At 40.6% G+C, this 25,132-nt stretch overlaps 2 protein-coding genes across 2 annotated transcripts; one reads left to right on the top strand and one right to left on the bottom strand.

Moving 5' to 3' along the window:
* Positions 1-15,936: 15,936 nt before the first annotated feature.
* On the top strand, positions 15,937-18,548 carry sebox (SEBOX homeobox). Its single transcript, XM_058634613.1, has 3 exons — positions 15,937-16,101; positions 16,861-17,072; positions 17,657-18,548. Exons 1-3 carry the CDS (start codon positions 15,975-15,977, stop codon positions 18,371-18,373), a joined length of 1,056 nt encoding a protein of 351 aa, XP_058490596.1. The 5' UTR covers positions 15,937-15,974; the 3' UTR covers positions 18,374-18,548.
* Positions 18,549-21,329: 2,781 nt separating this feature from the next.
* On the bottom strand, positions 21,330-25,132 carry tmem199 (transmembrane protein 199). The gene is made up of 6 exons (XM_058634348.1): positions 24,758-25,132; positions 24,506-24,579; positions 23,853-23,942; positions 22,967-23,009; positions 22,670-22,782; positions 21,330-21,842 (listed from the first exon to the last, which is right to left on the bottom strand). Exons 1-6 carry the CDS (start codon positions 24,939-24,941, stop codon positions 21,747-21,749), a joined length of 600 nt encoding a protein of 199 aa, XP_058490331.1. The 5' UTR covers positions 24,942-25,132; the 3' UTR covers positions 21,330-21,746.

The raw sequence follows: 25,132 nt of genomic DNA, 5'->3' as shown, positions 1-25,132 counted from the left end.
TACATTTAAGTCGAAAACTCGCTAATGATCGTGCTTCATCGCCCTGGAAAGAGAAGCCACAAGCATCTAAACACCGAACATTGCACCTACGTGAGCCTACCTGTTGTCATCCGAAGCGGCGAGAGGGCGCCGCTGCATGACAGGCATGAAGTCGACATCCGCTAACGCCGTTAGCACCCAGCACTCGCTTCGTTTGGAGCCACGCCAAGGCGAGGACACCGGGGACCGACCAGAGGACGCCGTCGCATGCTAACGCTGTTAGCCACAGCATCTGCTTTGTTTGGAGCCACGCCAAGCCAGCGCGAGGACACCGGGGACCGGCCAGAGGACGCCGTCGCATGCTAACGCTGTTAGCATCCAGCACCTGTCGCCGTTGGAGCAGCTACACCGAGGACACCGGGAGCCGAGAGCTCCATACGCCGGCAGCGCAGCACAACCACAACGGGATCACCATGGCGCCCACCGCAAGTAGTAGCGCTACAAATTTATGAATGGCCATTTATGTTTTTGTGCACAGCTGTTTACTATAGCCCCAGGGGCGTAAATCCAATGCATTGGTGGTCAAAGAGGGAGGGTAATTAACTCGAACTTAAAAACTTTGTTTCTTGGGGAAAGCATCATGGATCAAACATCGGAAGAGCCCATTGAGGCCATCATGCATCCAGCTGAAATAAACATTAACAGTGATGGCGTTGGTGTGCTAAAGGACAAAGAAAAACGTGTTGTAACATTAACTGTAAAGGCTTTTGCCGAAAAACTCGAAAGGTTGCAAAAAACTCGGAAAGCTAAACTAAACAAAGCGGGTAGATTAAGAGAAGATATGCAAATGCTCATGCAAAACAAGGATACATTTAAGGTACAATGTGTTCTTCATGATCTTGTTGATTTGTGTGATGAAGCCAAGGGTATTCATGGTTCTTTGATGGGTATTTTACCAGAGGATGAAAAAGAAAAACATGACATATGGTTCAAAGCAAAAATGATATGCAATGTTGAATTTATTTCTAATGTGAACAAATGGTTATCAGGTGTTGAGCAAACATTACCAGGTGCTGCTCATACATTAAAGGTTTACAATGATGATGACAAAGATGATGTGAACCCAGAGGACAGTATTTCAAATGTGGCAAGCAAACACTCAAGCAGAAAAAGCTCAAGGAGTGGAAGGTCAAGCACCGCCTCTTCAACAAGAGTTAAAGCAGAAGCCGAAAGAGCTGCGTTGCTCGCTCAAGCTGCAGCATTACAGAAAATGCATGCTCTGGAGGAACAAGAACAACAGCTCAAAAGGAAAAGGGAACAGCTCGAGTTGGAAACCAAGCTAGCCGCATCCACTGCTAAGCTAGCAGTCTTGCAGACCTCTGACATCCAAAGTGTTTCTAAGTCATCAACAAATGCAATGAATTCCTACCTGGACAAGAAAACCAAAACGACACTTACCAAGCTCAACCCAATGGCCAAGGCATACGGACCTGTAAATCAGAATAAACAGCCGTCAAAGGATTGGTCATTGCCAACATTCAACCCAGCACCAGCCGCTATGCTAGCAAGGGAGGCTAGCCAGCAATGCACCAGCGGGTGGATGGATCCAAACGTGCAAGATGTTTATTCCACAACTCCATTAAATGCATCTACACAGCCTTTGGGACACACACTGTTGAACGCTCAGCCACTGGAAGAAAGGCAATTTTCAAGCATTTGTGCTATAATGGAAAAGCAGAACGAAATAACATCAGCCCTCGTATACCAGCAACGTTTAATGTTATTGCCAGCAAGCGACATTCCCGTATTTGACGGAGACCCTCTTACGTTCATTTCCTTCCAGAGAGCATTTGAGCAAGGTGTGGAGCAGAAGGTCAGCAGAGGTGATTGTCTGTATTACCTCGAACAATTTACAAGAGGACAGCCACGGGAACTGGTTCGAAGTTGCCAGCATATGGCCCCAGAGTATGGTTATTCTCAGGCAAAACTGTTACTTCAACAACACTTCAGTAATGAGTTTAAGATCGCCACCGCATACATTGAAAAGGTCTTGGCCTGGCCTACAGTAAAGGCAGAGGATGTAAATACACTGCAAAACTATTCTCTGTTCCTGCGGTCATGTTGTAACGTCATGGAGAAGCTAAAGTACGTTCGAGAATTGGATATTCCAACTAACATGAGAGCTGTCATGTCTAAATTGCCATACAAACTGAGGGAGCGGTGGAGGATTGTCGCACATGACATATTGGAAAAATCTGGACAAAGAGCAATTTTTAAAGACCTGGTTGCATTTATTGAAAAACAGGTTCAAATCATATCTGACCCTCTTTTCGGCGACATTCGTGATGTGGCATCTGGATCATCTAGCATTAAAGCCAGCAGCAGGATGAAATCGCAACCACTAAACAAAATCAGAGGAAATAGTTTTGCGACCACAATTGTACCTGTGCAATCAGCTGAGAGCTCCAGGGATTCAAAGGGAGGTACATCATCACATGGCTCTTTAATGAAGTCAACCTGTGTGTTTTGTTCTGGAAATCATTTATTGGAAAAATGTCAACAGTTTACAAGAAACAAGCACAGAGATAGAATAAGCTTCCTAAAGGAACAGGGGCTTTGTTTCGGCTGTTTATGTGCTGGGCACTTGAGCCGACAGTGCGACAAACGTTTGGTCTGCAGGGTTTGTGGCCAGAATCATCCCAGTGTGCTCCACGTCGACAAAAGGGACAAAGACAGAGCAAATTCAAGGTTCAAGGAGCCTGTGACATCAGCATCTCATCAAACATGTGGGCATACAGGGGCCGGAGACGGTCGCTGTTTTCTTTCCATCCTTCCAGTCCAAGTTAAGTCTGTCAAAGGTGATCGTGTAATCAGCACATACGCTTTTTTGGATCCTGGCAGCACAGCCACCTTTTGTTCGGAGCACCTCATGCAAAGACTCAACATTGCTGGTCGACGAACCAGTTTTCTCCTTCAAACCATGGGACAGGAAAGGGTCGTCCCAGCTTATTCACTGTCTGGCCTGGAGGTATCTGGCTTGGAAAACAACCTTTTCTATAAACTGCCTGAAGTCCTGACTCAGAAGAAGATGCCTGTAAGTCTGGACAACATTGTGAAGGAAGAGGATCTGGCAAAATGGCCATACCTGTCAGAGGTAAAAATCCCCAGTTTAATGGCTAACGTCGATTTGTTGATTGGTAGCAACGCTCCCAGGATGTTGGAGCCCTGGGAGGTCGTAAATAGCCATGGGGAAGGCCCATACGCTATAAGAACAGCGCTGGGTTGGGTCATTAATGGTCCTGTGCATGGAAACAGCAGCAGCTCGGAAGTCAAGCACCCTTCAGTAAGTGTCAACAGGATTTCGGTGAGCCGGTTGGAACAAATGTTAAGTGAGCAGTACAACCATGACTTTAACGAGAGAGCCACAGAGGAGAAGGGACTCTCAAGAGAGGACGTTAAGTTCATGGAGATGGCGGAAAATTCTGCATCGCTCAACAAAGGTCACTACAGCTTAAGGCTGCCCTTTAAGAAGGACGTCGTGTCTCTGCCCAACAACTTCTCTGTGGTGAAACAAAGGTTGCTGAGTCTGAAGAGGAAGTTCCTTAAGAATGAGGAGTTTTATGAGGAGTATAAAACCTACCTGGATGGGATGATCAGCAAAGGTTATGCAGAACAAGTACCTGCACAGCAGCTTGAAAGGGCCAGTGGCAAGATTTGGTATCTCCCCCACCATGGCGTATATCATCCAAGGAAGAAGGCTCTGCGGGTGGTTTTCGACTGTGGTGCGGCATTCAAGGGAACATCACTGAATAAGCAGCTCTTGCAAGGCCCCAATCTTACAAGTACATTGCTTGGAGTCCTCATAAGGTTCAGACAGGAACCAGTGGCAATTATGGGCGACATACAATCAATGTTCCACCAGGTCAAGGTCGTGGAGGAGGACAGAGATTTTTTGCGTTTCTTGTGGTGGCCAAACGGAGATTTAACCAAGCAGGTGGCCGAGTTTCGGATGACTGTTCATCTGTTCGGTGCGGTGTCCTCTCCAAGCTGTGCCAGCTTTGCTTTGAGAAAAACAGCAGAGGACAATCAGTCCGACTTTCCAGCTGCGGTGGCTCAAACAGTCAAGGAAAACTTTTATGTTGACGATTGTCTGAAGAGCATGGGCTCTGAAGAGGAAGCCAGTACCATGGTCAAGGATCTGATGTCGCTCTGTCAAAGGGGAGGTTTCACACTCACCAAGTGGACCGGCAACAATCGCACCATGCTGCAAACTCTGCCAGAGGAACACAGAGCTAAAGAGCTGAGTGAGCTTAACCTGGATAGGGATAAACTTCCAGTGGAGAGAGCCCTCGGCCTGCAGTGGTGTGTTGAGACAGATGCATTTAACTTCAGGATGGAGATCCAGCAAAAGACTTGCACCAGAAGAGGAATGTTATCTGTCTCCAGTTCAGTGTACGATCCTCTCGGATTTCTTGCACCAGTTGTTTTGCCCGCCAAAATCATGATGCAGGAGCTTTGTAGGAGGAAAGTTGGATGGGATGAGACCATACCCCAGGACATTTTGCATCAGTGGACTAGATGGATGGAGGACCTGGATGCGCTGTCTGAGTTTAAGGTCGAGAGGTGCGTTAAACCTAAGGGCTTTGGACATCCTACGCATGCTCAGCTACATCATTTTTCGGATGCCAGCGAAGCAGGGTATGGAGCCGTCACTTACCTCAGGATTCAGAACAACAGAAATGACATCCATGTTGCATTCCTACTGGGAAAGGCGAGAGTTACACCTTTAAAGACCATCACTATTCCTCGGCTGGAGTTGACTGCTGCAGTTCTGGCGGTTTGTGTTGACCTCATGCTGAAAGCAGAGTTAAAGCTCCAGCTTCAAGAGTCAGCGTTCTGGACGGATAGCACCTCGGTGCTGAAATATATCAGAAATGAGGACAAGCGCTTCCATACATTTGTGGCCAATAGGATTTCGGCTATCAGAGGAGCCACTAAAGCTACACAGTGGCGGTATGTAAGCACTAAGCAAAACCCCGCCGATGTTGCATCCAGAGGGGCAAGAGTTGGAGAGTTCATACAAAGCAACAGTTGGATGAAGGGTCCAAGCTTCTTGTGCAGACCGGAGGACGAGTGGCCAGCAAACGTTGTAGAGACTGCGATAGCTCTAGACGACATAGAGGTAAAAAAGGAAGCCATGGTGAATGTCATCCATGTGGAAGATTCGCCTGGGGCCACTGGACGGCTGATGGCATATTTTTCAGATTGGATGAAGCTGAAAGTGTCTGTCGCCTGGTTTCTTAAGCTGAAGGGCGTTCTCTTGGGAAGGCAAAGCAGGAGACAGGCAGACGCCTCCAATTCCACCAAATCAAGACCTCAGTCACCAGCAGGACAAGTTCTGTCGGCAAAGGATCTCTGGGAGGCGGAGCTTGCTATCATCCAGTACTCCCAGCAACAAGGATTTGCAGAGGAGATTGCTGCACTGTCATCTGGTGGAGCTACTGTGAGCAGGCAGAGTGTCATCTACAGGCTGGATCCATATCTGGACAAGGGGGTTTTGAGAGTTGGAGGGCGGCTGATGAGAGGCTCCTTGCCGGAGGAAACAAAACATCCACTTATCCTCCCCAAGGATCAGCAGGTTGCCACTCTCATTATAAAGTACATTCACAAGCAGCTTGGTCACAGTGGCCGTAACCACACGCTGTCCACAATGAGAAGAAAGTATTGGGTCACAAGCGCCAACGCAGCCGTGAGAAAGGTCATAACGGAATGTGGTTTCTGCAGGAGGTACAATGGAAGAGCGATGGAGCAAAAGATGGCAGATTTGCCAAAGGAAAGGATTCTGCCGGACCATCCACCATTTACCAACGTCGGGGTCGACTATTTCGGACCTATTGTTGTGAGTAAAGGAAGAGGAACAGCTAAACGTTATGGTGTGATTTTCACCTGTCTCGCCTGCAGAGCTGTCCACTTGGAAGTGGCTAATTCTTTGGATACAGATGCATGTATTAATGCCCTTCGCCGTTTCATCTGCAGGAGAGGTCAAGTCACTCTCATTCGATCCGACAACGGGACCAACTTCATCGGAGCAGAGAGAGAGTTAAGGGAGGCTCTGGCGTCATTGAATCATGGGCAAATTCAAGGAGCTTTGCGGAAAGATGGAGTTAATTGGTGTTTCAATATACCAGCAGCTTCACATCATGGTGGAGTCTGGGAGCGGGTTATCCGCATCGTGAGGAGGATTTTGAGTTCAGTGCTTAAACAGCAGAGATTGGACGACGATGGGCTTCAAACTGTAATGTGCGAAGCTGAAGCCATTTTGAACGACCGGCCCATCACCAAACTCTCGGACGATCCAAACGATCTGGAGCCGCTCACTCCCAATCATATTCTGCTCCTTAAAGGGAAACCGTCTTTACCCCCTGGACTGTTTGAACCACATGATCTCTATGTAAAAAGAAGATGGAGACAGGTTCAATACATATCCGACCTTTTCTGGAAACGATGGGTACGGGAGTACTTACCTTTGTTGCAGGAGAGGCAAAAATGGAACCAGGAAAAGAAGAATCTCAAGCCTGGGGATATTGTTGTCATAATGGATACTACAGCTCCACGAGGTTCATGGCCACTAGGAAAGGTCTTGGAGGCTTTTCGTGACAAGAGGGGACTGGTGCGCTCAGTGCGTCAAGTGCAGACAAAGTCCAGTGTTATTGAGCGTCCTGTGACAAAACTTTGTTTGCTGCACGAGGTTAAAGAGTAATAGGTTTATGGGCTTGAATGAGTTACAGGAAACTATATTGCTTATTGTATTCATTTTTATGGCTCATTAATGTGTATTTGGAAAGAATTGTATGTCTGTTAGCCATTACAATAGGGGCCGGTATGTATGAGCCATTTCTGTGTTTGGGTGTGTGTCTGTGAGGGGCCAGTAGGTGTCCTCAGTGCACCAGGAAGAGGGGTTACAAAGGTGGGAACTAGTGTTTCCGGGTGCAGGTGTTGCTAGTCGGAAGAGCTAACAGTTTTCGAACGCTCTGCTCCGCCACGCTACGGCAGGCGAGTCAGTATTGGGAAATGGTGCATGATGGACTTTTGTTCACACCGTTAATGGATGTTGCGTATGATCGTTATGGTGAGAAAAATAAAGAAGCATGCAAAGTACCAAACCAGGAAGTCGTCTGTCTCCTTCAGTGGCCGGCAAGCGCGTCAAGCTTAAGTTAACCTGTTCTAGCAGCCCTCAGTGGCTTTAAGCTTTAGGTTTAGCCTCTACAGATATAAACAGCTCCGTCATTTTATATCCCAGCATTTCCAAATGGTTTCTAATTTCAAGAAGTGTACACCAAGGATGTCCTATTTCTTGTTTTTTATTTTTGATTGTGGCTGAAGTTTTGTTGTTAAATATCTCACATAGCCCTGATATTCATGGTTTGACCATCTTTAACAGAGAGATCAAAATGACACAGCTAGCCCATGATACACTATTGTTTCTAAGGGATAAAGGGCAAATACAAAGTGCATTACGTGCAACTGGTGCATTTTCAGAAGCTTCGGGTCTTAAAGTTAATATCAACAAAAGTGAAATTTTATGTTTATATGAGACTGAAGAGAAACTTATGTTTGATATTCCTGTGAAAAGGTGTGTTAAATATCTTGGTGTTCACATTTCCAAGGACATGACTCTCAGACAACAGCTACATTTTCTTCCCAAAATGAAGAAAACTAAGACAATTTTTAATTGATGGCTTCAGAGAGACCTTTCAATCTTTGGAAGAGTGTTATTGTCAAAAGCTGAAGGTGTAACACGATTAGTTTATCCTGCTTTGTCACTTTTTGTTAGTGATATGTTCTGCACAGAAATCAATAATGTTTTTATTAAATTTGTGTGGAAAAATAGGAGACATTTGGAGGATTGGGCATCTTAGATTTGATCAGTTTGAATTGCACCTTTAAGATCAAATGGCTTAAGAAATGTTTGGAATGTCCGGAATATGGAATTTTATACCATATAATATCTTAAAAAATGTAGATGGCTTAAAATTTCTATTGGGCTGTAACTACTCTGTTTCCAATAAAATTGCCACTAAAACTCTCAAAGTTTCATCAACAGGCTTTATTGTCTTGGAAAGTGTGTTTTGTTCACAACTTTTTACCACATAAAACTCTTATTTGGAATAACAGTGATATTACTGTTAACAAGAAAAGTCTATATAAGGAGGCCTGGATTGAAAGGGATATTATCTATGTTTCTGCTTTGTTTGATGATAAAGGTCATCTTTATAGTTATGAACAATTTCTAAGAACGAAATATTTTCCTATCATTTATAAAGAGTTGATTTCTGTAATGCCAGCTATTCCCACAGGCATAATTGAATGAATGAAATGTCACCTTGGCCATCAAAATATTGATCCTCAAGTGCCTTCTCTACTTATTGGTGGGATACCATTAACAGATGTAAAGTGTACAAACAAACATATAAGGAAAGAGATTCAAAACTATAACAAGATTCCACCCAAAAGCAAATCTTTCTGAAATTCACAATTTGATAATATAAACTGGCACAAAGCATGGTTATGTCCCTTTCAGTTTTGTGTTTCCAATAAAATCAGAGAAGTTCATTTCAAAATATTACATAATATTAACCCATGTAACACAATCATTTCCAAATTTGTTGACACTGATGCTAAAGTGCACTTTTTGCAAAATGGAGCCAGAAACGACTTTACATTTGTTTTATCACTGCACCTTTTCTTTTGTTTTTTCGAGAGACGTAGAGAAGTTTATTCAGAACAGGACTAGTCATGTCATAGCAATTGCCCCAAAGGATATTGTCACTGAATTTAATTGTAGCAACAGATCTTTAAATCACATGGCAAATCTCATTCTTGCAATTGGCAAATTCAATATTCATAAAGCACGATTCTCTAAATCCTTCCCTAACATGAACAGTTTCACAGTTGAATTCAACTTTATAGAGGATATACTCTATGTAAAACAAAAAAAGCAAACGCACATTACTGTATTTTGATGAGTTATTCTCCGTAGCCACTATTTAAGACATTATGGCTTTTCTTATGTTTATGTAAAACATGAAGTTAAGGAAAAATCCTTTGATCCATAAATGCTCTTTCAGATTTATTTTTCTGCCAGCAATGAATGAATTATGATGTGTTGATTTAGTTATATAGTTTCTTTGTGTCTGCAGCCTGAAGTGAGGCTGTGATCAGCTGATCAAGGTGGATGACATGATGACAAAGTGTGTTTCCAGTTCCTCTACAACCACCTCAAACTTTTCCATCCTCCACCAGCAGCAGCTGAGCGCCCACATCAGGTTCTCTAGCACTTTCAAATGAAAATGTGCTGCCCCCTAGTGGTGAATTAGTGAAAGGACATTTATTTGTAATCCAAAACAGAGAAGGTCAACAGAGAATCAAGAGGAAAGAGCAGATTACCAGCAGCAGCTTTTATCTACTGATGTTAATAGAATATTGAGAGTTAGTTCACAGAGATGAGCAGTAGGTGGCGCTTTTCATTGCTGCTGCTGCTGACGAGATAAAATCAATAAATTTAATGTTTGACCAATAAATGCAGTTATTGTTTTCATTACTGAGAATAAAAAGAAAAATGAAGCAATGGAACAAAAGCACTAACCTGTTGCATAAAAGATATTTTTGCTCAACAGTTGAAGACAAAATGTTAGTGTTATTAACATGTACTTCAATCAACTGAAGATTATACATTTGTTATATAGTTGCATCATTTTGTTTCTAATTTTAAAGATAGTTTATCTATTTACAGCTGCTGCTGCTCCTGTACTGACGACACTTCAGTAACATTGTTTTTTATCATTTTAAGAGCAACCATTACATCATTAAATGTATTAAAGACACACTGCATGTTTTGCAGTCAAAAAGGTGCATGCTGAGAAGTTTGTTTTCATATTAGAGACACAGTAAGCAGGACTTGTTTGTCGTTATTGAGCAATCATTTCATAATATCCTTTTAGTGTTTTGTAAAATGAGTGATTGAAGAGAAAACCACACTTTTGCACCTCCTTTTCTGCAACTCTTTACCCTTTTGTTAACTTAAATTTCCCTCTGTTTACTTCTTACTTTTGTCGTTTGTTTCTGCTTCCTTCTTTGTCCTGCTCTTAATTATTAAGAAATTAAACTGATAATATTAAAAAAACAGACAGAGAAATAAAATTCATTTGAACACATTTATTTACAACAATAATATTCTGTATGTACATGTATATATATATGCATATAAAGACAAGCAAAAGGCTAGTTTGGCTTAAGCAGTGTTCTGTGGGTAGTAGGACGGCGTGAAGGGTTTAAAGAGTGTCTCGGAGGAAGGGGTAAATGCAGGAGACTGTCGATGAAGAAAGAGGGGAGCTGAAGTGGAGGTTGGTGCAAGGGAGAATTGGGGATAGTAGGAGGGACGTATGAGGAGAGGTCTGTTGAGAGGCTCTGTCTTCATCTGCTCCATGGTCGGCCCATTGGTAGAAAGCTTGTGCAGCATAAAGATCTGGTGGTTTGCCTCTCTCTCCTTCATCCTCCACTCTTCCTCCAGGTGCTGCCAATCCTCAGCGTCAGTCCAGGTCTCAGGACTGTGTCTCAGGTCCAGGGACGGGCATGACACTAGAAACTCCCATTCAGCCTTCGGTTGTGCTTCACTGCACCCGACTTCCTCCTCTCTCTGGACGAGCTCAGCCAGGCAGGTAACGTGAGCTCTGGTACAAGACTGCTCTTTCCTCTCTTCATTCATCAGCAGCATCTCCTTCAGTTGGGCCTTCATGGCTAAAGTCCTTCTGCAGTGTTTCCACTTGCTGTCTCAGAGACTGTTTTTCCTCTCTGGAAGATGCTGGATCTTGTATCAAAGGCAGTGGACTGTGTCTTGCAGAGTCTAGATATTGATTCTGTCTATATTCACAGATCAAATCACCCCAGAGCTGTTTGTTTTCCTGTCTCAATCCTTCCTCGCTTTAACTCTGATCATAACTGAGTGCAGGCTTTCTTATATAGTCTGTACATGGTGACGTATTAAAGCCAAAAAAGAAGGACCTTTGTGACGTCAATGCATCAAAGCCAAAATCAGCCAATCACAGGCGGGGGTGTATGTGTGTGCGGGGTTGGCATTAACGGTCAACTGTGAATGAAATATATCTGTAATATGAATGTAATGACATGTGTGTTTAACTTAGCACAACACGCTAACGGCTAACACAACAACACAACACATTACACATAACACAACAATTAAACTTTGCACAAACCGACATGCTAACAGTTAAGTGTTCGTACAGTTGAACATAACTTATACATAACTTACACTGAAACAAAGTAACATGCTGGTACATTTCACTTCGGTTTAACTAAGCACAGACCAACGAGTCAAAACACTATTACTACACAAACGGACACACATGAAAAGGCTAACAGGTAAACACACGTATGAACAGTTTAACAACACATAAACAAACGTACCTGTAGAACAGCCCAGCGAACATGCTAACAAGTACCTGCTACTATAGTTAGCACCAGACTAATGCTACATTTTCACAAACATAAGACAAAATACTGACAGATAATCGCAGTGCGTTCAGTCGTTCTGTGGTGATACCGTCACCAAATGACGTCACTGACCACTTTAGATTCTGAAGAATGAATGTATGAGTCGGTCAGCCATCTTGGACAGCTGAGTACGGAACGCGACTTGGACAAACTGGACAAACGCTTTTTTCTCCTTTTCTCTACAACCCTTTATTTATACATCAGTAACAGCGAATACATGTTTATATAAACACAATGTTTAAGTAATTGAATTGTCTTTTTTAGTTATGTATGTCTGTAGTGATCAGTGAATGTCTGCTTCAACTCTATATTAATGAGCTTTATTGTTTATGTAAAACATTTTTGTACAGTTAGGTTGATATTCTTATTCTTATTAGGACTTATTTGTTGTTGATACAACCAAGTCATTGTGTATCACGTTTCATGTGACAGAACAAAAACGGAGTTAATTAACACAAAATGCATTGTACCATTTAACAATTTGGGTTAACTATGAACCTGTGAAGTTAAGGAAAAATCCTTTGATCCATAAATGCTCTTTCAGATAATTTTTCTGCCAGCAATGAATGAATTATGATGTTGTTTAAATTCTGTGTTGATTTAGTTATATAGTTGCAGACATGTGTTTCTTTGTGTCTGCAGCCTGAAGTGAGGCTGTGATCAGCTGATCAAGGTGGATGACATGATGACAAAGTGTGTTTCCAGTTCCTCTACAACCACCTCAAACTTTTCCATCCTCCACCAGCAGCAGCTGAGCGCCCACATCAGGTTCTCTAGCACTTTGAAATGAAAATGCGCTGCCCCCTAGTGGTGAATTAGTGAAAGGACATTTATTTGTAATCCAAAACAGAGAAGGTCAACAGAGAATCAAGAGGAAAGAGCAGATTACCAGCAGCAGCTTTTATCTACTGATGTTAATAGAATATTGAGAGTTAGTTCACAGAGATGAGCAGTAGGTGGCGCAAAAAATGTTGATACATTGTGACTTTTCATTGCTGCTGCTGAGGAGATAAAATCAATACATGTGCTGTTTGACAAATAAATGCAGTTATTGTTTTCATTACTGAGAATAAGAAGGAAAATGAAGCAATGGAACAAAGCACTAACCTGTTGCATAAAAGAAATTTTTGCTCAACAGTTGAAGACAAAATGTTAGTGTTATTAACATGTACTTCAATCAACTGAAGATTATACATATAGTTGCATCATTTTGTTTCTAATTTTAAAGATAGTTTCTCTTTTAACAGCTGCTGCTGCTCCTGTACTGACGACACTTCAGTAACATTGTTTTTTGTCATTTTAACAGCAACCATTACATCATTAAATGTATTAAGGACACACTGCACGTTTTGCAGTCAAAAAGGCGCATGCTGAGAAGTTTGTTTTCATATTAGAGACACAGTAAGCAGGACTTGTTTGTCATTATTGAGCAATCATTTCATAATATCCTTTTAGTGTTTTGTAAAATTAGTGATTGAAGAGAAAACCACACTTTTGCACCTCCTTTTCTGCAACTCATTACCCTTTTGTTAACTTAAATTTCCCTCTGTTTACTTCTTACTTTTGTCGTTTGTTTCTGCTTCCTTCTTTGTCCTTCTCTCTGGTGACCGGAGTTGTCTTCAGATTGAAGAGGTGCCTGATCCTGGTCTTGAGTCTGGAGGCATCACCAAGATGGCTACTGAGTGGCAAAGGACTTCAGTGTTTCCATCAGAGACAGAGCTGTTTTACATTTTGACCTCATGTTTCAATGTATTAAGAAATTAAACTGATAATATTAAAAAAAACACAGACAGAGAAATAAAATTCATTTGAACACATTTATTTACAACAATAATATTCTGTATGTACATGTATATATATATGCGTATAAAGACAAGCAAAGGGCTAGTTTTGGTTAAGCAGTGTTCTGTGGGTAGTAGGACGGCGTGAAGGGTTTAAAGAGTGTCTCGGAGGAAGGGGTAAATGCAGGAGACTGTCGATGAAGAAAGAGGGGAGCTGAAGTGGAGGTTGGTGCAAGGGAGAATTGGGGATAGTAGGAGGGACGTATGAGGAGAGGTCTGTTGAGAGGCTCTGTCTTCATCTGCTCCATGGTCGGCCCATTGGTAGAAAGCTTGTGCAGCATAAAGATCTGGTGGTTTGCCTCTCTCTCCTTCATCCTCCACTCATCCTCTAGGTGCTGCCAATCCTCAGTGTCAGTCCAGGTCTCAGGACTGTGTCTCAGGTCCAGGGACGGGCATGACACTAGAAACTCACATTCAGCCTTCGGTCGTGCTTCACTGCACCCGACTTCCTCCTCTCTCTGGACGAGCTCAGCCAGGCAGGTAACGTGAGCTCTGGTACAAGACTGCTCTTTCCTCTCTTCATTCATCAGCAGCATCTCCTTCAGTTGGGCCTTCATGGCTAAAGTCCTTCTGCAGTGTTTCCACTTGCTGTCTCAGAGACTGTTTTCCTCTCTGGAAGATGCTGGATCTTGTATCAAAGGCAGTGGACTGTGTCTTGCAGAGTCTAGATATTGATTCTGTCTATATTCACAGATCAAATCACCCCAGAGCTGTTTGTTTTCCTGTCTCAATCCTTCCTCGCTTTAACTCTGATCATAACTGAGTGCAGGCTTTCTTATATAGTCTGTACATGGTGACGTATTAAAGCCAAAAAAGAAGGACCTTTGTGACGTCAATGCATCAAAGCCAAAATCAGCCAATCACAGGCGGGGGTTTATGTGTGTGCGGGGTTGGCATTAACGGTCAACTGTGAATGAAATATATCTGTAATATGAATGTAATGACATGTGTGTTTAACTTAGCACAACACGCTAACGGCTAACACAACAACACTACACATTACACATAACACAACAATTAAACTTTGCTAACAGTTAAGTGTTCGTACAGTTGAACATAACTTATACATAACTTACACTGAAACAAAGTAACATGCTGGTACATTTCACTTCGGTTTAACTAAGCACAGACCAACAAGTCAAAACACTATTACTACACAAACGGACACACATGAAAAGGCTAACAGGTAAACACACGTATGAACAGTTTAACAACACATAAACAAACGTACCTGTAGAACAGCCCAGCGAACATGCTAACAAGTACCTGCTACTATAGTTAGCACCAGACTAATGCTACATTTTCACAAACATAAGCCAAAATACTGACAGATAATCGCAGTGCGTTCAGTCGTTCGGTGGTGAAACCGTCACCAAATGACGTCACTGACCACTTTAGATTCTGAAGAATGATTTTCTTCTAGCGCTTCCGTTAGCGAATGTAGGAGTCGGTCAGCCATCTTGGACAGCCTAGTACGGAACGCGACTTGGACAAACTGGACAAACGCTTTTTTCTCCTTTTCTCTACATCAGAGAATCAAGAGGAAAGAGCAGATTACCACCAGCAGCTTTTATCTACTGATGTTAATATTGAGAGATAATTCACAGAGATGAGCAGTAGGTGGCGCAAAACATGTTGATACATTGTGGCTTTTCATTGCTGCTTCCCTCAATGATAATTACTTCTGTCACTAAGTGGAGGAATGCTATCGTTTCCTCATCAGTCCACACATGTGTCCTCTCTGTCTTTCTGCCTTATCAACGTTCATGTAGAGCAGTGAAATGTGAGTTTCAGTCATGTGATTTATGCTTTTATGTTGCACTTTCTGGCATTTACCATCTGTTGATATGTCAGTATTCCACCATCAAATCATATTTTCAAGATGTTAATTAATTATTTTGAGTTATTTAATTTTTTTAAAATGAGCCAATAGGAATTGAATTACAATTGAGTTAGGACCCTCATATATTGTTCATAATTTCTCCCTGTAATGAGACTTCATGTCTCCAGATTTATGCCAGAAGCTCCAGGTTTTCACACCAAGACAGTGGTGAGTGAGTATAATCTGCCTCATCAGAAAAATGTTAACAAGAGTCAAGGTCTGAACTGGTAATGCACTACCAACAGATACATAAACTGTTATTTTGTGGTTTGGTTCAATTTGTTGATAGAGGTGGTCCGGTTTGATGTAGTGCCCCCTTTAGCCTCCAGGTCCCCCAAAGTCCCCAAAGCCTCTGAATGCTGCAAGCAAGTGGATTATGTAAATAAATATATGAATGGTTCTTTTTTATTGTTGTTGTTGTATCACACCACATGTCATCTTTTCATATGGATTTATTGTTTGTCGGCACAGTGTCAAACCACTTTAAATTGTTTTTAAAATCATTTGACTTGAAGATCACATGATGTAATGCAACATAAAAACAGCTACAGCTGAGGCAGAGGTGCAAAACACCTGGTTTTGCAGGACGGTGGGTGGGTGTGGGTTAGTGGGTGTGGGAGGTCTCCCCACTGATCTGCAGGGTATAAGAGGTGAAGTGGAAACTCCTCCTCTGCTCTGAGCAGCAGTGACAGTGTGTGTTTATGGCTTGTGAGGTTATGGCTCTGTTCATGGACTCTGACTTTTCTTCAATCAAGCAGGAGCAGCAGGGAGACGTGATGCATTTCAAAGATTTTAAAGGGTTGTTTGGAGAACGGGATCACTGCAAAGGTAATATAACAATAATAATAATGATAATAACTTTTAATTAATGATGTCCCCTTAATTAAAAATGTACCCTGAACATCGCAACAGATTAAAAGATCTATTTATTACTTGAATAATATGATGTAAATTAATGAACCAGAAGGTCAAATGCAAAAATGCATTTTTGCATCTGGTCAGTATTAAAATATTAAACTGTATACAATAATAATGTAATGATATTACAGAAATGTCATCTGTGTGAAGTCAGAGAAGTTGACATTGAAAAGCACCTTTTGTTTTTTATTTTGTCTATTGTATTAAACATAAAAAAAAGAGAAAAAATTCAGATCTTTACTTGTTTTTTTATGTCTGATGAATGCAAACTTCATTTTCTGGTCACATATTATAAGTATTTGATTTTACTCTGTTTTACTTGTTAAATGCCACTAAAATGCAGGATATTTTTTACTCTATTTGTTTGTTTCGCACTTGCTTATTGTGTCTATTTAAAAATGATTTATATTGCATTTATATATGTATTTTTCATAAATGTATGACATATATACATACACATTTTGTTATGTAATCATTTTAAAATGTTTGACACTTTTATATAAAAAAAATACAAAATTAAAATGAGCAAATTAAATTGTTATTGTTATTGTTATTGTTAAAATCGAAATTGAAAACATCCTCACCAAAAGATCCACTTCCCTTGATTTCAACATTTGAATTTCATTTATTAAGAATGTATTAGATTTGACTGTATTTGACTGGTTTCAGTGGAGGACGTGTACAGTGAGAGCGCCGCGTCATCTCCAGATCCCAACAGAGCCACAGGCTCCACAGAAGCTCAGAGGAAGAGGAAGAGGACCATCTTCAGCCGAGCGCAGCTGTCAGAGCTGGAGCAGGCCTTCGCTGTCACTCCATACCCAGACATCACACTGAGGGAACGGCTGGCTGCACACACACACTTGCCTGAGAGCAAGATTCAGGTGAATATATACCAAAGACAGGTCAATATTCTTAATTATCACATTACAGGGTACAAGCTACCAGCAGAAGAAACAATATCTTGGTTGAGTTGTAAGCAGCTGTGTTTTAAGATTCTTAAGGGAACACAGGCAAATAACATTTGTGATTAGAGGCAAAAACAAATGTTATCATATTACATTAAAGTTCCTACTCGAAGGAGGTAGAAAAGTTTAGTATAAAAAAACGCATCACATTTCCCTGCACTGGAAAAATGACATAAAGGAGGAAAGAGTGGACCTCTGAGAAAATCCACAATGTGCTTGACTTAATGTCGGATGTTATATGTATATATATATATATATATATATTTACAGTATATACATATATAGCAAATACATAGCATCTACAGCATAGGAAACCACATCAAAATGTACAAATTAATGTATTAATGAAAATCAAATATAAATACATCACAAAGCAAGGATTCTAAAATTTGGGCAAAGTTTCATGGGTTTTAATGGCTTTTTATGGCAGGTTGAGAATCATGAATGTAATATTGGGTGTAATTCATATGATCTGGATATTAAAACACCAATTTCCTCAGGTGTGGTTCCAAAACAGACGAGCCAGAAGTATCAAGACCGGTAGACTCTCCAGGTCCACCAAGCTTGTCCTGGGAGGTAGAGTGACCACAGAGTCCTCTCCTGCATCCATGACTTTCTCCACTCAAACCACACTGCAAGACATCTTCAGGCAGGAGCAGAGCCACCACTCCGAGGATGTTTCGCAAATCTACTCCGACTGGATCCAAATCTACAACAACCCTGTATCGACACCTCTGTCCTCCTCATCTCTCCACCAGCAGCCCACATCAGGCCCCTGCAAGGCTTCACAGGCTCGCCCGTGGGAGCAGGAGGAGCAGCAGCACCATCGGCAGCAGCAGCAGCAGCAGCAGCATATGGGACCAGCATTCCCAGGTTTTTCATTTCCCCAGCCCGTCAGCAGGCAGACTCAACACTCCGCCCTGCCCCGCCCATATCAGGCTTTCAAGAGCTTCAAGCCTCAGAGCATTGTTTCAGTAGGGTCTCATCAGGCCATGTATGGAGGCAACACTGGAGGTGGAGGACATGCCTCTGTGGACCAGGTGGTCCCTTCTCACCCACAGCAGATGCACTGGGAGGTGAGTGAGGGACAAGGACATCACCACCACCGCCATCACCAACGCCATCCCCACCCACAGATAGGAGCGCAGACCTCCATGGGCTACATCTCAGACCTAATCTACAACGCTGCCATTGTCACCAACTTCCTTGAATTCTGATGACCATGTGACCATGTATGGTGCGGAATATTTTTGTAGTCAGCGTCCACTCCTTGTTTCACAAAAGTCTGTCCTATGTTTGAAAAACCCCAACAACAACAACCCTGCAGTACAGTTGTAAATGTGTTGTTATTGGTTCTTCTTTGTCATTGTGTTTCCAGTGATGTGCTACATGAATTAGGGAATAAAAATATTTTTCCCCCCACACCACAAGTTCAGTTTGTAATGTTTGCTCCTGAATCCAAACCACACATTATATGAGACTATATGAGAGACTATGCCAGAACTGACCTGCGGTTTTAGCTATTTTTGGTTCCCTCTCAGCATTATCACTATTATCAGTCATTAAAGACAGCTGTTTTGTTGGTTTCTACAGTAATGCATTGACAATACTGCAACTTTATATTGGAATACTTCATACTCTATGCTAGGCAGTATAGCTAAAATTCATATACTGCTATAATGAAGCTACACTGCAGGTACATCAAAATACATTGTCTACAAATGAGTAAAACCGTGATAGTAGTAATCTATGACCATTAACTCTATTAGGACATTTTCAAGTCATATATGTTGTTATTTAGGCCTTTTTTAAAAATATAAATAAAAATCGAATATTCATTAGCTTAGATATTTTAACAATTCATCAATTAGGCTACTTTTAGCTAACTATTTTAGTCAGTTACAACTGATGATTTCATTGATTTATATATATATACTTTTAGGTCACTAATTATCTATGCGGTCAGCATCTATTGTATCTACATCTATTGTATCTATTTCATTATTATTATCTTTAGCCAACATTCTAGTGTTTATACATTAGCCAAAATTGTGTAGGTCTATTTGAATTGTTCATTAGCATGTTAGATTTAGGCTCCGTACTGCTAACATGCAATAATACATTTACTTTCAAAGTTTTCGTAGTAGTAGAATAATAACATCATTGCATGTTAGACAGAGTACAGTATTTTAGTTTGCCGTTTGAATTTGGAATGGGTAAAAATGACGGCTAAATGCTATTTGGCTAATGAATAATTCGAAAACAAACATTTGTTTACAGTTTCAGATCGTAACCCCCTTATTACACACCTCTTGAAATAGATGTTTATATTATCATTGCACATTTAGCCATGTAGAAGCCTTTTTACTCGCCTTCTAACTAGTTTTTCAAGCTTTCTAAATTGCAGACAAACAGACGTACAGACGTGGTAGAATGTATAGTTTTTGAGTCGGCCTCCACTTGCCAGCGGTGTTTCATTGTAATAAATAGACATTAACAGTCTATAATTTATATTTTTTGTTTGAAGAAAGGTTATGTTTGTCCTAAAAAGAGCCACGTACAGCACAGTTGTTCCTGTCTGGTGGTTTGTAATATTCATCAGTACATCAGTGTTTGATAGAATCAGCCACTTGTCTTCTCTGTGTTCATGTCATAGATTTGTCTCACAGATGCTGGTTCCTGTTTTCTCACTCTAAGCTGAACCGTGACATGTTTAATGCTGCGACCCTGCAAGTATTATCTTTCAAAACATCCTGATTAAAATGATTCCTTGTGGTTAAGACAGATACCATGACAAGAATAATTATTTTTCAAGTCAAAATATTGTTTTTTCATATTAAGCATCAGCAGGGTTAGACAATAATAAAAAGAAAAAAATAAGAACAAAATTAAAGCCAGAGCTCAGAGTCTATCAGCTTACTGGCTCTGCAATTCTGCCTGGATTTAAGTTTTGAAATATTACATGAGAAATATAATACAGACAGTAGCACCCACTATCCGTCCAGCACTGGACAGAGATCCCTGCATATCACAGTAAGCTTTAATACCAAATAATCTTTCAATAAACCTTTAATCCGGGTGTCAAATCTCAGATCTTAGGACGATACTTTTATTTTGTATTCCAGATGTAGTTTCAGCTTTTAATCCTACCACTGATATGACAGAACTTGACAAGAGGAGGATGGTGATAGTTTACGAAAAATATGAAGTCATAGCTGGAGAGGAGATCAGAGAAAAGCGATCAGCTGCGTCAAACTGTAATTGGGAAATAACGTGTTATTGTTCTGGGGACGTTAAGTATTTTATCTCGATTCTTGCTATTGTTTTGTTTGTATTTTTGGTGGTTTATAGTTCACTTCAAACCCAGGCACTGATCACTACAGCAGATCTGTCAGGTGGAAATTGGTAATAAAATGATTTATTTGACAATATTCCTGAAGGGTCACATGACGGCATAGTGGCTAGCACTGTTGCCTTAGAGCAAAACAAACCCAGGTTTGTCACCTGGTACCAGAGTCTGCATGATCTCCCCGTGCAGGTGAATGGTTGGTCTCTGTGTGTTTACCCTGCAACGCCCTGTCCAGGGTTTCCCCTCCTTTCACCCTGTGTCAGCTGGGATTAGCTCCAGCGACACTCATGTGGAGGATAAAGTGATAGGTGATGATTAAATGATTATTACTTACTGATGTCACATATGACAGGCTATTTACAGGAGCTGAAATATGAAAAACAAGCAAAACACAGCAAAAGCAGCCTGAAAAACAACTATCCAACAGAAATTTCAGTTTCCCCTAATTGTCTTCATCAGGGATGTTTGTCAAATCATCTTTTATTATCATTTATGAATCAGCCAATTGTAAGAAATAACATATTTTTGCTCTCAGAAACTTGATAAATGTTACTAAGTCACTAAAACGAAGTTAGTTTTTTTTGTTGTTGTTTCATGCATTTATTAGCTAGTAATAAATACATCACTTTAATTGAAAATACTGTATATAGGGCACACAGTGAGGAAGTGACCGGCATTGTTGCCTCACAGCAAGAAGGTAAAACAACCTGAACTATGACTTTGAAATTTTTGAAACAAAACATTTGGCAAACACCGATAAACATTTGACATTTTACAGACCAAACAAGTAATTGGTTAATCGAGAAAAAAAATCGAAAGATTAATCAATTATGAAAATAATCTTTAATTGCAGCCTTAGCACATACAGTACCTACAGCATTATTCAGAGTAGAGGTGAAGTCGATTCACTCTACAAGGGAATATAAACTGCAACTTAAAGCTCTTCAGTTAGCACTGATGATTTTATTAAAAATAAAAAACAATTATATGTGAGAATCAAAAGAGGAGAGAGAGAACCAAAAGTTATTTCAGGACAAATATGAAAAGAAATAAATAAGAAAACTGCTTCATATTTAGATTTGAATCTGGATAAGTGGAATGTCACATTAAGCAGACATTTCTGAGTAAACAAGTCACAGAAAAGGTATTTTGTCTCTCACAAATAAAAGACAAAACTCTCAGTCATTTTTTACAGTGAAGTCAAATATCTGGCTGGAGTTCCTCCGTATTGTGCATGGCTGCTATGGTTCCCCAAGTTCTCCCTCCATGGTCCGGACCAGGACGTACAACTCAGCAAGACCGACTACAGAGGCAGCAATCACAGCTGATATCACTCTCTGCAAAACAACCCAGAAGAGTCAATGTTAGGTAACAAAGGCAACTTTAAGTTGATTAAGTTAAGGTGTTAGTGTGGCTGTATAAATACTGTCACAGTATAACATATATAACACAAGACAAACTGATTAGCTGAGCCTCCTATCGAAAAGTTACATAAGTCTATGATATGTCAAGAATATGTTCAATGGTTCATCTCACCATTACCCTTTTCAGACACAAAACTGAAAGACTTGTGATTTTATATCACGAAACACTGTTGTCTCCTTCAGTAAATTTAAAAGTGTCACTTCAGTGTTTTAAATCCTGCATTTGAATTCACCTAAGCGGCACAAACGTACTAAACAAGGCAGCAGTAGACCAGCAGCTCCTGGATTTCTCTATGGACTTTGGTGCAGGAGAGTGTGTGGTTCACAAACTTAAGTTTCCAGTTGGAAAATGCTGTCTCATGGTGACATAATCTTAGGACATCATAGATTTAAGCAGGAGTAGATTTCGTTAGCTCAGTCTTTTATTAATTGGCAAAAATTCTGTTGATGGTTCCACTCACAGCCATGTTTTCAGTGAGCTGTTACATTGTGCAAGGGTCAGTACCTTATACAACCACAAATACACTGCCACTTTAGCAGGTGATACACGTGAATCAATACTACATACTTAATCGTGTTGTGCTGAAGTGTTAAATGATGTTGTGTAACAAAAAATGCAACAAAAACCCCCCCCCAAAAAACCATAACGACTATTACATGGGTGGAGATAATGACATGTCTGTGGTATTGGATTGCTCTGGACTGAGCTGTGTGTGGCATAAGATTAGATGTTGTCTTACCGCTGTAGTCTCAGTGAACAGGTACTGACTGCCCATGTAGGAACAGGCAAAAGCTGCAATCACAGTGACCAGAAAGTTGAATACAGTCACCACCACTGCCTTGACCGATCTCACTGCAGAGAGAAAGACAAACGGTGAATGGTTTGGATCTATATGCCACACTCCTCTTGTCTTTGACAAATGACTGGATGAATCAGGGATCAAACCATGACCATTCTGAGCCACAGACGTACAGAATTGAGTCACTGCATAGACACTAAAGGAAATCAGCTGATGTGAGTGAGACATGTGACTAACCTTCACGTCCAAAGTCAGCTAATGTTCCACTTCTGTTGATTTCCTGGTGACAGAGAAAATTTTCATGAGTCACATTATGTCAAATTCTTAGTGTTAGTGGCTCAAGCAATGTCGTAATTTACCATGTTAATTTATTCAGTGGGTGCAGGCGACTAGACGATTTGTAGATGCAAAAAATCTAGTGAAAAATATTTCTTACAAACACCATCCTGTTTGTAAGCTCATAGTTTCTTCTTTACTGTAAACATAAGCGTAAGATCTTGTAAGAGTTGCTTCTCCCATGTGTCCACTAGTATTTTTTATTGATTTGCAGCATGTTCTGCAGTGATGCCTAATGAAATAAAACTGATAAAAGATTTCAAAACTCAAAACATAGTCTAAATAAGGTTGAACTGTAAAGTGTATTCAGTGTAGGTGTGTGCATTTTTACATTGGATTAGTTAGATGAGAAATACTGTAGGTCTTATAAATGGGTGTTTATACGGTCTTATATTATTGTCATGTTTACTGTACATGTGATACTCTTTTTAAATCTGAAAAGCCTAGCTAGGGACAGGAGTTACAAACTAGCAAATTGCTATATACTCTATGTGCAGTACATCAGATGCACTTTATGTCCACTATGTCTCACTGCATTGTCCCTGATAAGAGACTTGGTGTTTGCTTAGGCCTAGTCTACGTACAACAAGCAATACAGGGCATGAAACAGTAGGCGGTGTTGTAACAAACAAGGGAGACATTTACCAGACATTTTAATATCAACTTAACTTATTTCTTGCCCAAAATTAAAGCACTTTCCATGATCCATGTCTATTTACTTTGAAGGGCCCCTGGGAACCCTGATAATATAAAGTGGTAGAAAATGGATGGATGGAAGGAGATTTACCTGTGTGTTGACATTGCGTGTGATCCTACTGTATTCCTCATTGGCCAGTTTGGCTTTGATCTTCTCCAAACGTGCGACCAGCTCAGGGTTCTGCAGTAAAAGAGAGAGGCATAGATTAATTCCATTCAATTAAAAAAAAACTTTATTTGTTTTCTGCCCTTTGCCTCTTGTGTAATACAATTCAGTTATAGTTAAAAAATGTGGAGTAAATGCTATTAGAGTAAGAGGTAGGGCTTGAGAATTAATTATTCTCCAATTGATTTAAAAACCTGAAAGGATGAAATGTAATCGTTTTATTTTTAATTTGATTTAAAAAATGTTTTAACAGATATTTGTTAGAAAAAAATAAAATTTTTGAATGTTCTCAAAAAAATTGCAAGTTGCTAAATGAGTAAATACAGGTTATCTGGTAAACAGACTATAGACTACAGACTAACTATAACATGACCTACGTGAGGGTTGGTCATGTTATTGTTGGCCAGGTTATGTGAGTATGTTTTGTCTCTGTATGTTGGATCTGTGAAAAGCTGGTGATAAAGCCAGGGTGGACCTGCTCAGCTCTCCCCCCAAGGACAAGCAGTGGAGAAAATGGTTTACTTTATTAATCCTGAAGAAAATGTGATTTTTGAGGATGAATGAATGAATCCACTAACCCTGGGAGGCTTCACAACCTCAGGAAGGTGCAATGAGCTGTCCTCCAACAACTCATGCAGGTAGAAAGGATGATCTAGAGAAAAACAAACAAAACCATGATTAAAACAAATGAGCATAAATGATTTAACTCTAGCTTTACAGCTTCAAAGGTGCATTGCATGCTTTCCCGCAGACTGACTTTTAACATAAATTATCATTAGACAGTACAATTAGTCACTATAAACATAAACGTGTCAGATGCTTCATTTTACTTTGCTCTTGAAGGTAGTTCTTGAGTTTTCTGGCTGTAGTGAAGGACAAAGTTGACGGTTGTGGCTTTTGAACAATCTCCTCCAGTTCTTCTCTCAGTCTTTGCGGCAAAGACGAGTCTGTTTTCCCCAGTAACTCAGTCACTTTGTCTCTGAACTGATTCCCAACGACAAACGATGAGGCCATGGTTTCAACAGAGATGACTAGCAAGTCCGACTGTTTCACATGAAGCTGTAAATAAACACCTGTCAGGGCTTTTCCTCTGTTAATCAGTGCTTGTTATAAAAAATATGATACGAAGACTATATTTTAAACACCAAACAACGTTTAAACATTAGCTAGGAGCAGAAATATAAAACCAAGTAAGCCGCCATGTT

The sequence above is a fragment of the Solea solea genome, chromosome 7, assembly GCF_958295425.1.
Source record: "Solea solea chromosome 7, fSolSol10.1, whole genome shotgun sequence".
Taxonomy (NCBI): domain Eukaryota; kingdom Metazoa; phylum Chordata; class Actinopteri; order Pleuronectiformes; family Soleidae; genus Solea; species Solea solea.
The sequence above is the reverse complement of the archived record's forward strand: the minus strand, read 5'-3'. Positions and strand labels throughout refer to the sequence as shown.

What these genes read in the sequence shown, in the direction of transcription:
- tmem199 (XM_058634348.1), bottom strand. Translation starts at nt 24,941, where the DNA reads ATGGCCTCATCGTTTGTCGTTGGGAATCAGTTCAGAGACAAAGTGACT. An exon ending in CACGCAATGTCAACACACAG is followed by an intron (nt 23,010 to 23,852) that starts GTAAATCTCCTT and finishes CTCTGTCACCAG; the next exon opens with GAAATCAACAGAAGTGGAAC. An exon ending in AGCTGACTTTGGACGTGAAG is followed by an intron (nt 22,783 to 22,966) that starts GTTAGTCACATG and finishes TTCTCTCTGCAG; the next exon opens with TGAGATCGGTCAAGGCAGTG.
- sebox (XM_058634613.1), top strand. Translation starts at nt 15,975, where the DNA reads ATGGCTTGTGAGGTTATGGCTCTGTTCATGGACTCTGACTTTTCTTCA. An exon ending in AGAACGGGATCACTGCAAAG is followed by an intron (nt 16,102 to 16,860) that starts GTAATATAACAA and finishes GACTGGTTTCAG; the next exon opens with TGGAGGACGTGTACAGTGAG. An exon ending in TGCCTGAGAGCAAGATTCAG is followed by an intron (nt 17,073 to 17,656) that starts GTGAATATATAC and finishes CAATTTCCTCAG; the next exon opens with GTGTGGTTCCAAAACAGACG.